General features: G+C 39.7%; 1 protein-coding gene across 1 annotated transcript; it reads right to left on the bottom strand.

Moving 5' to 3' along the window:
- Nucleotides 1–179: 179 nt before the first annotated feature.
- LOC134194009 (HEAT repeat-containing protein 6-like) lies at nucleotides 180–9745 on the bottom strand. Its single transcript, XM_062662906.1, has 29 exons — nucleotides 9577–9745; nucleotides 9100–9207; nucleotides 6639–6776; nucleotides 6459–6577; nucleotides 6033–6240; nucleotides 5307–5403; nucleotides 4843–5245; nucleotides 4158–4215; nucleotides 3980–4096; nucleotides 3840–3916; nucleotides 3626–3752; nucleotides 3454–3553; nucleotides 3203–3385; nucleotides 3052–3148; nucleotides 2889–2973; nucleotides 2753–2830; nucleotides 2566–2700; nucleotides 2433–2501; nucleotides 2325–2378; nucleotides 2085–2209; nucleotides 1914–2004; nucleotides 1778–1841; nucleotides 1639–1709; nucleotides 1342–1416; nucleotides 1215–1268; nucleotides 969–1136; nucleotides 762–899; nucleotides 661–706; nucleotides 180–592 (listed from the first exon to the last, which is right to left on the bottom strand). The coding sequence occupies exons 1-29, from the start codon at nucleotides 9679–9681 to the stop codon at nucleotides 504–506; spliced, it is 3279 nt and encodes a 1092-aa protein (XP_062518890.1). The 5' UTR covers nucleotides 9682–9745; the 3' UTR covers nucleotides 180–503.
- Nucleotides 9746–14217: the final 4472 nt, after the last annotated feature.

Raw genomic sequence — 14217 nt, 5'->3', positions numbered from 1 at the left:
ACGCTTGACTGCACACACAACTTCCACTTGACTTTGTAATGTTAGTGTTTACAACTTTAATTGATTACCCATGTGATGCAGTGTCGTCACTGTACGTGCAGCAGCACAATTTCACAAACACAAATGTTTAAGTACTCAAAATTTTCATACTAAAGAGTCACACAAAAAGGCTATTTGCCAACAACCAGTTTACTGTTATCTAGTATTGTGAAATACAATATCCTAAGTCGCATCAATTTACAAATTATTTGATTGTGTTATCACGTAATTAATGAGGCAAGTATCTAAATGCATTTTATGACTTGCCCTCAATGTGCAGTATACAGTGAGTACTTGCATATAAGAGTAAATTAGGTCACCGTCTACTGCATGTCCTAGTAACACTGTCACTATTCTAAATTTTCGCCAAGTCATACAAGTCTGGCTATTACACAAATCCCACAAAGAATCATTTCAATATGAAAGAGAGATTTTACATATAGACACCTGTAAAGTGAATTAAACTAGCAACTTTCACTGTGAAATGATGCGGAGATATCCAGTCCCAGTCGATCAATTGCTACTGTAATGCGAGTAGCAAGTTCTTTCGTTTCTACAATATTGAAAATAAGTATTACTACCTTTGTATCTACAGTCATGACGTAAACATCCATATATTACCAGCAGCAGCTCTGGTTCCTTGTTCTTGTCTGTGTTCTTGCTGAACCTAGAATTCAGCAGTGCAGCAATTGGAGAACTTACAATGACAAAAACTGTTTTACTGATGCAGACTGATTGTGTCGTAGAAACTCTTCAAAACGATGAATCACAACCTCCTTCCTTTGAGAGACGATACGATTCACACGAAGCAAGTCAGCATCTTGGCATAACTCTGTTAGAGAGCAAATGAGACTCAACAGCTGTGAGAGAGATTGTCACTGCATTACACCGCTATGCCATGGAATATATTGTCATCTGTAACCCCATACCTGCTTGTGTAAGCTGCTTCTGTACTTAAACTCTGAAAAATCATCCACAGAGTCCGACATCTCTAGAGCAGTCAGCAAATCCTCCCAGTAAGAGTAAAAGAGATCATCACTTGGAAACAGCTGATGATCGGCAGCAATGTGAGCAGCAGAAGCAGCATTAATTCTCACCTGCACCAAAATTGATCCACAGATGATATAACTGCAACTGCAACACATTAACTGATACGACTATAATGTCTTCCTTACTTTAAAATTTTTACTGTCACGCATTGCTTTGAACAATGACTGAAGAAGTTTTTCCTAATGACGAAACATTACACGTACAAGTAAACTTTAATGACCCCATACTGATAAGTAGTTCTGCTGGACTAACCGACCACTTTGTACCTCCCAGAAGAGAACCATTTTGAAACAAATTACCAGCTGCATAACACGCATTCCAACGAATCTACAAAATAGATTACATGTATATCGTAGTTCAAAACATTACATAGTGTTGAAGACAAGACAGCCCAGAAAGATGAGATGTGCAGATGAATTAAACCAATAGATGAAAGACATGATCAATATTAGAAAGTCAGTCAGTCAGTCAGACAAAAACAGATGAGTGTGAAGTAGCAGACAAGAAGCAGAGAGAAAAAAGCAATCGCAACAACACTTCAGTAGATACCTTGACAGCCCCACTGGATACGGCTTGGTCTAAAACCTGCATACCGCGATCAAGAAGTGAGAGATCTGATCCTTAACCAGCACAAGTACAGCAATCAAAATACCAGCTAAATGGATGCGCACACAAAGTCGGTTCTTACCCAACATATCTTGAGTTATGAATCGGCAAAGATTGCCAAGAGCTCGAAGAGCATTAGTACGAACCTAGAAAGAAAAACAACAAGCCAGAGTATTAGCCTTGCAATATACAAGCAATTACTATACACTGTGTAACACCTTGTCGTTGTCACCACATCCTTCAATGGCACAACTAAATAGACTTATGATTCTAGTACTTGGAAGATCAACTTGATCATCAAGAGTCGACCTAATTGGACACAAACGGTCGCAGTGAACAAACAGTCGTATAGTTGTATTATCAATGAGGATATAAAAAAGGTGACTTACTGTCTCAACAGCAAGCAATCCGTCAAATTTCCTAAAGACCAGGCCGCCTTTATTCTCACAGCAAGCGCAGCTTCAGACATGCAGCAAACCACACAGTCGCACGAATCCAATAAGAAAGTCACGTCCTATAGAGAACGTTCATACAGATAAGGCATCCACGTTATCAATCACACATGCACACACACACACACACACACACACACACACACACACACACACACACACACACTGCTACCTTACAGGAATGACACAAGGGTATGTCACAAACACACCAACAGCCCTCACTGCTGCTGCCTAAAATCAGTATAAGAATAAAAAAGCATTCGGTATGTTGTAACAGAGACGTACCTTCATGCCACTGTCTGAAACGGACGAAAGACGAAACACCGATGTGACAACTAGAGCATGTTTGTCTCTCTACATACCACAAACATTTCTACGAATACATCACATCTTATACAACAAGCCAACACAATCTCACCGGTAGTCTGTCAAACACTCGTGGCCCCATACTTGACACACAGTCGATAGCAGAAACACAGTATAAAGCACTTGATGACACGTCCAACAGACTTATCATGGGCCCCGATAAAAGATCGTTCCAGTAAGAGAGCACCTTTAATGATGCAATACATCAATAAACATTCAACCCAACAGTTGTTACTAACCTGTTTCGCAAACTCAGACTCTACGCCATCGGCATCATCGAGTTGTGAATCAGCAAACTTTGCCCACTTGTCCAGAAGCTGGACATAATCACACAAAAGTCATCCTCACCAAAGACTCAAACAATGACTGTCATGCCTTCAAGCAGTACACTCTTGTATTGTCTTCGACGTCGTCGTTCAAAAAACAACTGACAGCATCTAGAATGAGCTGCCAACACGTTCTATGAGAATAAATACAACAATTATTGTGTACGATTCGATTCTCTAAATGACTGCTATAGAAATGCAAGCTTCACTACCTGGCACAAGACGGGTAGTTGGCAAACAGTAATCCAAGTACTCGTAGTGCCTCTATTCTAGCCGCTGACCCTCCATACCATACAGCACCTCTTTCGTCTAAACATCAAATTTCAATTAGTATGAGACTACACTTCAATGTCAGGTACCTACCAGGTGGCAGCTTTTTAGATTTCGTTATTTGTTCAAGGCACACGCTAACAATCCACAGAACTTGCTTCTTTCCGTTCCCTAATTTTCTTCGGGTCATCAGTAGAGTCTCGACTTCATCGAGGTGCAAGCACGCTGACACCATGCTACCCAAACACGTAAAACTTGCCATACGAATGTCGGCATCTAAAACAGTATGACCCATACACGCAGTCAGACGAGTTATAATCAATTGATATGAGACTATAAAAGACCAGGACTGCTTGTGTGCGGTGCAATAGAGTCCAGAATCCGTGTGATGTAACCTTGCTGTAGTTTGTTATAAGGACAGTTAGCAATAAGAAGAGACAAACACTAAAGGAATACAACAAGTTGGTCATGCTTCAACCTGAAGACATCTTGTTGTAACAACAACATTAAATATACTTTGAGAGTTGGTGCGAGTGTGCTTCCCGACACTCTCCCAACAACTGAGATAAGACAGTCATGAAGAGAAATAATCATACGTCCCAATGTAATTGAGAAAGGAATGAACGCGCTGTGCGGCTGGTCACTGTACAGCAACGAGAGACATCGATATATATATATATATATATATATATATATAATTACAAACATAATCACTGCAGTAGCTCCATACCTGTCATCTGCAGCAATAAGAAACTGCTTCGAACCATCCAATATTGACATGAGTAACGACAAAGCAGCAATACAAACCTAGAAATTTTTGGAATACACAATGTCTAGCCTCATCGTTCAAATATCAATTATGTCTACCACCTTCGATGGACCTTCGTCTGATATCAATGAGAGTAAATGAGACGCGCTACTATGAGCAGGAAAAGAGTCTGGAATAAACGATGACCAGTAGCCAAATACCACTTTCTTTTCTAGCATCTAGATCAGTGTGTATACATACACAGAGACAAGACACAGTGCAGTCTCGATAAGAACTTACATGTATGACATCTTGTAAACACAACATACTATTGACTTGCACTTGATTAAACAAATTTCTGCACAAACAGAGAGCAACTATACGATGAATGTGTATAAATCGTCACCGTCATTGTTGACTCTTTCCTGTAAGTTGCTTGCCTAATATCACCACAATGAAAACCTAGATTTGGTTGAGGGGACACATTTGCCTAGGGGGCTGCATTGGCAACAAGGCTAAATGTGTTATTAATTAATCGTATATATGCATGCTACACAGCAAGAAACAGTAACATAACATTACTACTAGTGTTCAGTATGTCATGGCAATGTTACCAGTTTCCGCGTCTGTCATTCCCAAATATTAGCAGGTCGCTCGACGGGTACACGCACAGCTAAAGTTGAATACATCTTTGTCAAATTCAAACTTAGCCAAAATAGTGGAGGGGCACGTGCTCCTCTGCCCTCCCTCCCCCCCCCCCCTGCTACACCTATGATATCCACAAACAAGGTAACTACAGTACAATGGGTGTACTCCTGCTTGCTTGTCTATTGTAATGGTATTGCAACACATAAACGCTTCCACATACAAAAAACTGGATTTACAAAAACCAACACTTTACTACCTTTAGCATCAGAAGCAAACAAGGAAACAGAGAACAAATACAGAAACAATAACATCAGCAACAGCAACAACAAATGTACACCTTTCTCTTTGCTTCTGAGCTGATTCGGAGTCAGATAGTTCAGACTCAGAACTGCTGGAAGTTACAACCCATTGATGCTGAGTGCCGGTCTTCAACGAAGAAAACGTCGACTGTGAAGTTGAAGAATCTTGATTTGTCAAAGCAACTGACTGAGACAGTGGCAATGCTGCCAACTGAGATGACAACATTGCCATTTCTCTGTCTGAGTGTTGCTGACTCAATTTCCCACTGCTTGCACTTGATGCCATAGCACAACTATCACCAGCGGACCTTCTAACAATCCCACGATATCCACCACCTCTTCCACTCTCGTTTGCTTTAGCACGAGACTTGGCACTCCTTCTTTTCTTGTTTGCTCTTGCAGCTGGAGGACACGCAGCGTGAGCTTTCCTTTCACTACGAACTGCATGACACAAACGCATAAACATAAACACACAAAAACGTGTGCTCACAATAAATTGAACCTGCTGCAGTAGAAGAGGGAACAAACAACTCAGAAACAAGATGGGGTTGAAAGCTCACTGGATTAGCAAGATTTGAAGGAGAGAAAAAAGCATAAACCTAACATTGTGTATAAAACCCTTCTTAGGGCGCGTTTCCACTAGTGCCTAAACCGGTTTAACAAGTGGTTTAAGCTAAACTGGTTTAAGAATTGATCTGTTTCCACATGCACTAAACCAGTTATATGTTAAACCTAAACCGCTTTCTTATACCTACTTCGAAGTAGGTTTAGCAAAGTGATTTAGGTTTAACTGTCACGTGACAGTAGCGTGCTTGTTTAGATGGCTTCTGACAACACTGTTTTGATGATAGTGACTATTTTGTCAGGATAGGATTGCCCTAGAAGATGTAAGGGTCGTTAGCTAGGGGAAAGAAATCAGCAGCTACAGAGAGAGAGAAGACGGTGTCCTTGGTCATCCTCGTGCAAATTCCTACTAGCAGATGCTGAATCAGTAACAACCAACAGTTGCCCTGACTTGGTGACAGACCAGCTCAATACTTCAAATTAATGCGTTCCTAGACGGTTTGTTTAGCACATCCCGGATGTGCAAGTTCCTAGTGAAAACAGTCGCTTTCTTGAACTGGTTTAGTTTTAAACGCATTTAGCTAAACTAGTTTAAGGTGCAGCTAGTGGAAACACGGCCTTAGTTCCATCTGACCAATAGCAACTTTCACATACTGAACATCACCTTTAATGTTGCCAACAAAGTAGCAGCATTACTGACCGCTAGAGCCCGGTTTGCTGCAACAACATTTCTCAGTGCCTTCAGACATGCACTGAACAATTTGCATTTCTGAGATGCGTCACTAGCCACACACAAAGGAGGAGACTGAAGTATACGAAGCAAACAGCGCAATGCAGACAAAACACACGCCTCTCTCAGAACCAGCGACTCTCTATAACATTAAACATTATTAATTGTTAGTTCCAACTTGCTGGTGTAGCATTAGAGATGGCAGTGATTGTGGTGATGCTGAGCGTGCTGCGTGTGTGTGTGTGTGTGTGTGTGTGCATGCTAGTATGTGTACACGTGGATGTGTGTGCATGTACTATGTATGTAGCCACAAATCCAAGTAAAATGCAACAATTACACCGCCTGCACTGGATTATCTACCTCGGACAGCACGTGTAACCAACACATTGCACAGCCACCTTCAACTGATTCGAATTCAATTCACCTTCAGACAGAAAAGACAACAAAATGCCTCTGTCACCTATCAGCTGCTCAACATGCTTGAAAAACAACAGATGTCAACCAAAACCCATTAACCACAAGACTACATGTAAAGCTAACTGATTCGCTGATGGTGTTGCTAGCACAAAGCACTGCTCTTAGAGCAAACAGCGAGTCATCTATTAACCAAGCCTTGTCTTGTTGAAAAGCAGTAATTGTGAAGTCCACTAGGCTTTGAATAGAAGATACAAACCCAACCTGTATTGATATACAAACAATTAAAATACATCAAACAAAAAGTACATCAAACATGCACCACTAAGCAACAGAAACAAAATACTAGTACATAGACAAAGACAGTGTATAATACCCTATTGCCTTGCATACTGTTATGTGATACCTATTATTGCATATTGTCATCCAAGTCTAGTTGCACATTTTTTAGCTAAACGCAAAAAATGTTGGTGTCTAACTTCGTTACAAAGATCTTCTATCTTCACTCCATTATTTCAGCTATGAGCCATAAGAAAACGAGACTTTGTAAAAGTCACGCGACTTAGCAAGTAGCGTACTCAAAATGCTTGACTTATTTCCTATCTGCATGACAATGTACATGGATGTGTAGATGTGTGGATGTGTGACCAGGTGCTGCCTTGCATGCTTCAAGAATGTGTCAGCCCTTTTTGGTGCAGTCCAATCACAAAGCAGTATTTGCATTTGGTCGCATACCACAGACAATGAACAAATTGTCAATTGCAACTGCCAAACGTTTATGAGAAAGTTACCAGAACAGTGTAATTCATGTTTGGAATTAGACCTTGTAGATAAACCATTTGCATTTTGTAAGATAGCCACTGCGACACAACAATCATAGAGTAAGTGATAATATTGGATTCACCACTCTGTCACTTTCACAGTACACGTGTACTGAAAATGACCCTATCAGCACTCTACTACTGCTTAATATCAGAAAATCAAACTGTTCAAACAATTGCCTGCAAGTGTCTGTTAAGGCAAAGTTCTTAGTAAAACTTTCAACTCGCCAACAATCTTTATATTTTAATATCAATCATAATGGTAGTACCGTACGTGTACAGATTGGTCTCGGTACCCCAGACTACCTTTCTGCACGAGATGGGAAAGAGTGGGAGGAGAGAAAACTTTTATAAAATTTAGTTTTTGTGCCCTGAATCAAATAATGTTAGTGTCAGCAATGAGCCATTAGAAACGACTTTGTAAATGGTATGTGACTGCATAAGTAGAAACTAAAATGGCCTGGAGCACTTCCGGTCTGCATGGTTAGGTAGGTGGGTATCTATTGTGTCTGTTTAGAACGTGTCACACAATCACATCAAATTGGTCCAAAATTCATATTTGCGTTTGGTCAACTCATACATGGTAACCGCAGACAATAAACAGACAGCCAACGTTCATGACAAAGCTATTCACAGAACAGTCAAACTCATGCTTGCAAATCACAGGATTTTGTTGGAAATCAACAACTGAACCATACCATTCGCACTAACCAACATGAAAGCAATCGTTTTCCTGTTGGAATAACCAGAGTGACAACCGCTCGATTTGCAGTTCCAGAACAGCTAAAACTCGCGTTTGATATAGTTTTGGAACTGTTTGAACTGATTCCGACAGTTCCGTCCAAGAAGCTGGAACTGCTAGAACTGACAGCGTGCTCTCTGGTCTGGAACTTCGAGGCTACAACTAACACTCTCCTTTTCTGAAAAAGTCGCGGAAGAGTAATGGTGCACTATTTGCAGACGACAGGTACTGTACTGTTATTTTCGTACGCTCTGTTGCTCTCTTTTTGAGGAAGATTGGCATCCATCACAAGGTTGATTGCAACAAGAGGTGCTGTTAGCTGAAGTCGCTCTGGTAGTCGGTGGATCAGTAGCTGATGAAGCCTTAGTAGACGTTGACATTGATTCCGTTAGCAGTTCTGGTTCACAAAGCAGATTTTTCGTTTGAATTAGTTCTGGTTCTGTCAGTTCCAACAGTTCCAACATGCCCTCATTTTCAGTTCTAGAACTGCATATCGAACTGAATCCATGTCTCCTAAATCTTGCCATTGGACGATGACAAACAAATTTAATGAATGGTGTTACAGAATATGTGATCATGTAAAACAACAATTGCAATAAGTCGCAATTAATGTGCATGAAAGCAAATTGATGTCTAAATTCGTAATACTTCATGACAAGTCGATCATTTCTTTAGACATTGAATAACTCAGTTAATCGGTTGTAAGTTGTAATCTAATACATGCATAATTACTTTAAACGACACCGACAGTTTGATGACATCTCAGTTAGATTTGTGACGAAAATCTCTTGACATGCGTGAATATACACATACAAATGTGTACAAACGTGTACATACACAATATTTTGTTGTTTTGTGAACCCCTCCTCTACTAGCCCAGCTACAACATTACTCCTAGCTGAGGGAGCAAGAGTGAAAACACAGGTAGACCACTTACTAGTGAATATATATATATATATATATATATATATATATATATATATATATATAACAAAGTACAACACGTGTGATCTACTATCATCACCTCAACTCTTCCAAATGCTTTCGAAATCAGCAGCAAACACTTCGACAACAGAAGATGATCATCCAAAGACACAGAGTCGCATACACCACACACCAACTGCGTTGTCTCCTGCAGTACAGCAATTCATAACATATACATAACATAAATCTAGACTACTTAACTTAACTTAATAACATGATGACATTGTTCCTAGTCAATCAAATTTAAATTTTAAAATTGTCCAATGTTGATGGCATGCAACCACAAATGTAGCTTTACACATCCACGTTACATCAGGACTACAAATGGCCATTACATAGTAGAATATGTGATCTACGTTTGTATTCTGTCACGTATAGACATTTTAGCCATGAAGCTTTACGCCAATTAATTTTATAAAATATTAATTGACCAAACGTCACTTTGCAGTTCTTACGGCACTACACATACAACAGAGTACTCTACATCCAATTTGAAAACAACAGTATTTCTACACACCTCAATGTTAGTTCGATGATAATCGATGGCCAATAACGTATCTAGATGATGAGTTAGTTTGAGTAAATCGTCCGGAGTCTTGAGTCTCTCCTGTCTGTCTTCCATCTCATGCGTGCACTCGAGCGATCAGGAGGAAACCGCTGACTTCGTAAACCGCTGGCCGCCTGACTTGCGGCTAAAGACAGAGAACTTTTTTGTAGCGCACGCTAGCAAGAGTTATTGCTTCGCGTGACACATCTACAATGTGCACGTGACTTTAGTTTTCGGCTTGATCGGTGGTAGCGTGCTGACTCCCTCATCTGTGATTGAGTGTAAAACGAAGCTTGCTGCTTGAGGACTGGGGCTCGTTTGGTCGTGATGCGAACTAGAAGAGATTTCGATTGCACACAACTTGGATGAAGGTACACGAAGTGTGCTCGTGTGTGTGTGCGTGTGTGTGGTGTGGCGTGGTGTGTGTGTGTGTGTGTGTGTGTGTGTGTGTGTGTGCGCGCGCGTGTGTGTGTGTGTGTGTGTGTGTGTGTGTGTGTGTGTGTGTGTGTGTGTGTGGTGTGTGTGTGTGTGTGCGTGTGTGTGTGTGGTGTGTGTGTGAGAGTGTGCGTGTGTGTGTGTGTGTGTGTGTGTGTGTGCGTGTGTGCGTGTGTGTGTGTGTGTGTGTGTGTGTGTGTGTGTGTGTGTGTAGTTGTATAAAAGGAGTGATTGGCTACGTGTGCATCACTAGAGAATACTTGTGTGTGTTTGTTTAAATATTACGTTTAAATATTGTACCATATAATTGTACTATGGCAATGAAGTGGTGCATGGGAAGGTGGGTTAATTAATTAGTTCATAGCTATAGACACGCAATAGCAATAGTGTATCTTTAGATAGCTATTCTATATATACCCACTGTCATACCCAAAACTTTCCCAAGCTAGTTATCTTACTGGTCCCAGTCCCAAACATGTAACTACCATACAGTTACAGAAAATTCCCAACAGCCATCAATTAAAGTCCAGGTGAAATCTACTATGTAGTCTACATGCATACAGTATGCACACAGTATGCTTGTAATCTCAGATTCTGCTACAGCTTGTAGCACTCCAGTGTCATTGGTGCCAATATTAACCATCAACTATATCTTGGGTAGATGTCACACGCCGACTTTTGTTGCTTAATTTTTTACTCTATAAATTTGGCCACCTAATTCTATCTGCCTAAGAACTGTCTTTTTCTAATTCCAATTTGTTATGCAATTGTTGTGCTTTCAATTACAACACATGTGTTCACAAGATTCAAGAAGAGACTGTTTCATTACTCATAAGAATGAGGTGAATTTCACACCTCGTGGAGTAACCAGGTTACAGTATCAGTGCTTCTGTGTTAAGCAACAACTTTGTCTTAGCGGGATGCTACAAACAGTGTACCAGGGCTACAAACTATAATTAGTCTCTGATTATTGAGTATTGAAAAACCTTACAAACGTTGCCAAGTAACTACATCTTTAGATTCTTTGTAGCAGAATCTGTTCTGCAGGTATGGAAGTGGCTTCGTTAAACACTGTCACTATTGGTTTCATTGTCACTGATCCTACAGACCTCATATTCTTTGTCCTCATCTGGCAGCTCAGAAAACTGTAAAGTTTGCCCGTTATTAGTGCATATGCTGTCATAATGACAACCAGTGTGTGCTATTTCAATATGACCATTGGTGTACAACAGAGACAGCTGTGGCAGTTGTGATGTGTCCGGTACTTGAGGACTGTAGGATGGCTTGAAACATAGCCACCTGATTTGTCTAGTTGTGGGATGGGGAGAGCACACATACACAGGCATTTGGTAGCCGTCACTCGCTGCCTGAATTTCAACCTGTGTTCCCCACACTCCTAGTTAATGAATGGATTTTTGGTGTTGTTGAACTGTTGCTGTTTCAGAAGGAATATAAAATTGTTGGTATCTGTCACGGTTAAGCACTATGACACTTGCAAGAAATTCCCTAAGCTGGTGGTGAAGGGTATCTGTCCCAAAGATTTGTTTTGACATAGCTCTGAAGAGGCAGTTACCATCTTTTTTACTGCAGATTGTTGTCTGCCCTCAGAAGCTAGAAATCTGTCAATGTGAATCGCCCACATTCCTAGCTTCTTTTTAATTGGACTTTGAATGGCCCTCTCTGGTATACGTACTACTGTTCCAGGACATGGCAGTATGTTCTTGTTCAGAACACCCTAGCATAGGCACATGTACAACAATGACTTATTGGTATTCTTATAGTGTGTTAATTACCTCAATGATTTTGTCATATGTTGTATGCTCTATTGTGGACTTTGTTATGGTGCCTGTACAATTGAAATCACAAAATGAGTAGTACATATAAATAATATGTCATGACAGAATTAATACTGTAAATGAAATAGTTTTGAATTTCGTAAATTTTGCCAGGACTGGTGAATTTTCCAAGTTAATAACTTGCTGAAGTTGTTATCGACAACTTACAGACAGTCAACATCAACATATTAGTATACTGAATGTGTTAAAACCATGGGGTTGTTTGTGCATAGGTGTTGTGTTTGGCTTTCTACGACAAAACACGTGCAAAACAAAGTGGGTTTGTGAGACATTCTCAGTAGTCAGTGATGATCGTAACTGTGGTTATAGCTGACGATATTGATATCATGCCTCTATGACTGAACAAGGCATTTCGTATCGAAGTCCTTGAATAGCAGTCACAGGCAATGTCAGTTTTGCCAAATTAAATTGATTGTGAAAACAGTTTGGCTTCAGATTGCTAAATGTATTTGCTTGCAAAATGAATTGATTTAAGTGTATATATATATATATATATATATATATATATATATATATATATATGTATATATATATACTATATATAGCCAAATATATATTTCAATACAAGCAATCTACGATACAGGCAAATCCCATGAACTAAAATTACTGTCATTATTGTCTAACAGCAATCTACTGAGAATCATGCGTGCATTATACGACCACAACTTGACTGACAATTGCTGCAACAAATTATTTAAAGACTGACTAAAAGGAATAGTATTAACAGAAACGTTTTAGATGCTATAGTCTTCAATATATCCAAGCTGACATCCGACCATGACCCAAATGATTCAACTGCAAGTGGAAAGAAGAGAGCACCAGATGAAAACACTTCGGTGTCGTACTTCATTCACTTTGAAATTTCTCCTTCTAAAGCTGCAAAACCGGTATTGCTTGCTGAATGCAACACAAATCTTTGCTGGAATGAATTACACACGGTTACATCAAAATAAGCCGGACGGCCAAACAAAAAGTTTGGATGATAGATATCGCCAGGTCGACTATAGTTCTCTGAAGAAGATCTTTGTTCGCGTCGGGTTCCTTTATTGTGTACTAGCAAAGCTTGAAAAATGACATCTTTCAAAGCATCATGATGTCTAGAACGTAAAGAAATCTTCCGGCAACCAAGAAGATGATCACCAAACTTATCCAATACTTATATATATATATTATATATATATATGTAACACTGAGCTGTGCAATGCAATGATGTCCTATTTTTGAAGTTTCATGTGATTTAATTTGCCTCTTTCCTCTGCTCTTGCTGACATGAGAACCAGATCTATTGCATGAGTAACAATGAATAGTATTAGCCTTGGTTCTCTTGGAACCACTTGATTTGACAATTGAAGATTGATGATCTCTTTCAAGTTTTTCTTATCATAGTTTGAAATCTGTTAACAAAATGATATAGCTATAACATATTGGTAGGTTATACACAATTATCAAGAGTGTACAATTGAACAGGTGTGAGACCATAACAATATAAAGAATCGGAATAGTACGCATAAGCATTATACACAGGCAGATATGCAGCAGTGGTATGCTGGTGTGATTGAATGTAATGTACATTATCTTTAAAGACCTATCGAGGCTGTAGCTAGACCTGTATGCAGTCTTCTGTAAAGACATCATTGCTGTGCATATCTGAAGAGTGGACATATACATGCATATGCATACGTACATCCATATATTGATAGAGTACAATTGATATACTACAGTACATATGCATGTGTACACACCTTAGTCCACACACACACACACACACACACACACACACACACACACACACACACACACACACACACACACACACACACACACACACACACACACACACACACGAGGCTATTTGTTTTAGAGGAAACAGGAATGTTTAACTTAAGATTACTATCAGTCACAATCACACAAATTGATAAAATTGTACTGTTGTAGGAAACAAACCAGAAAAGGTTTTGAAGGTGGTGCATTCCTTGGTTATTTTCACCCCATGTGCTTGCTTTCTAAGCTGCAACAGACGTGTACAGTGGAAAGTGCAATTGGTCTCTAGACAGCGCATGGCAGGATCCTTTCCAACACTCATTGTTTATCAAAAAGGGCACTTGATCACAACCTAGACTCTAATAGTGTAGGATAATGCATGTGCAGGTCAAATGTTGTGACTCCTATACTAGGAGACACTTACACAGACGATTTTCAAATACGCTACTCTAATGACTCAGCTCTTCTACTGCAGACACCTTGACTTGTTAGACTACAAGTGTGATAATCATAATATGTACTGAAAGTTTGTTCTTCGCGTGAAAACAAGTGGAAATAC

Source organism: Corticium candelabrum, chromosome 1 (assembly GCF_963422355.1).
Source record: "Corticium candelabrum chromosome 1, ooCorCand1.1, whole genome shotgun sequence".
NCBI lineage: Eukaryota > Metazoa > Porifera > Homoscleromorpha > Homosclerophorida > Plakinidae > Corticium > Corticium candelabrum.
The sequence above is the reverse complement of the archived record's forward strand: the minus strand, read 5'-3'. Positions and strand labels throughout refer to the sequence as shown.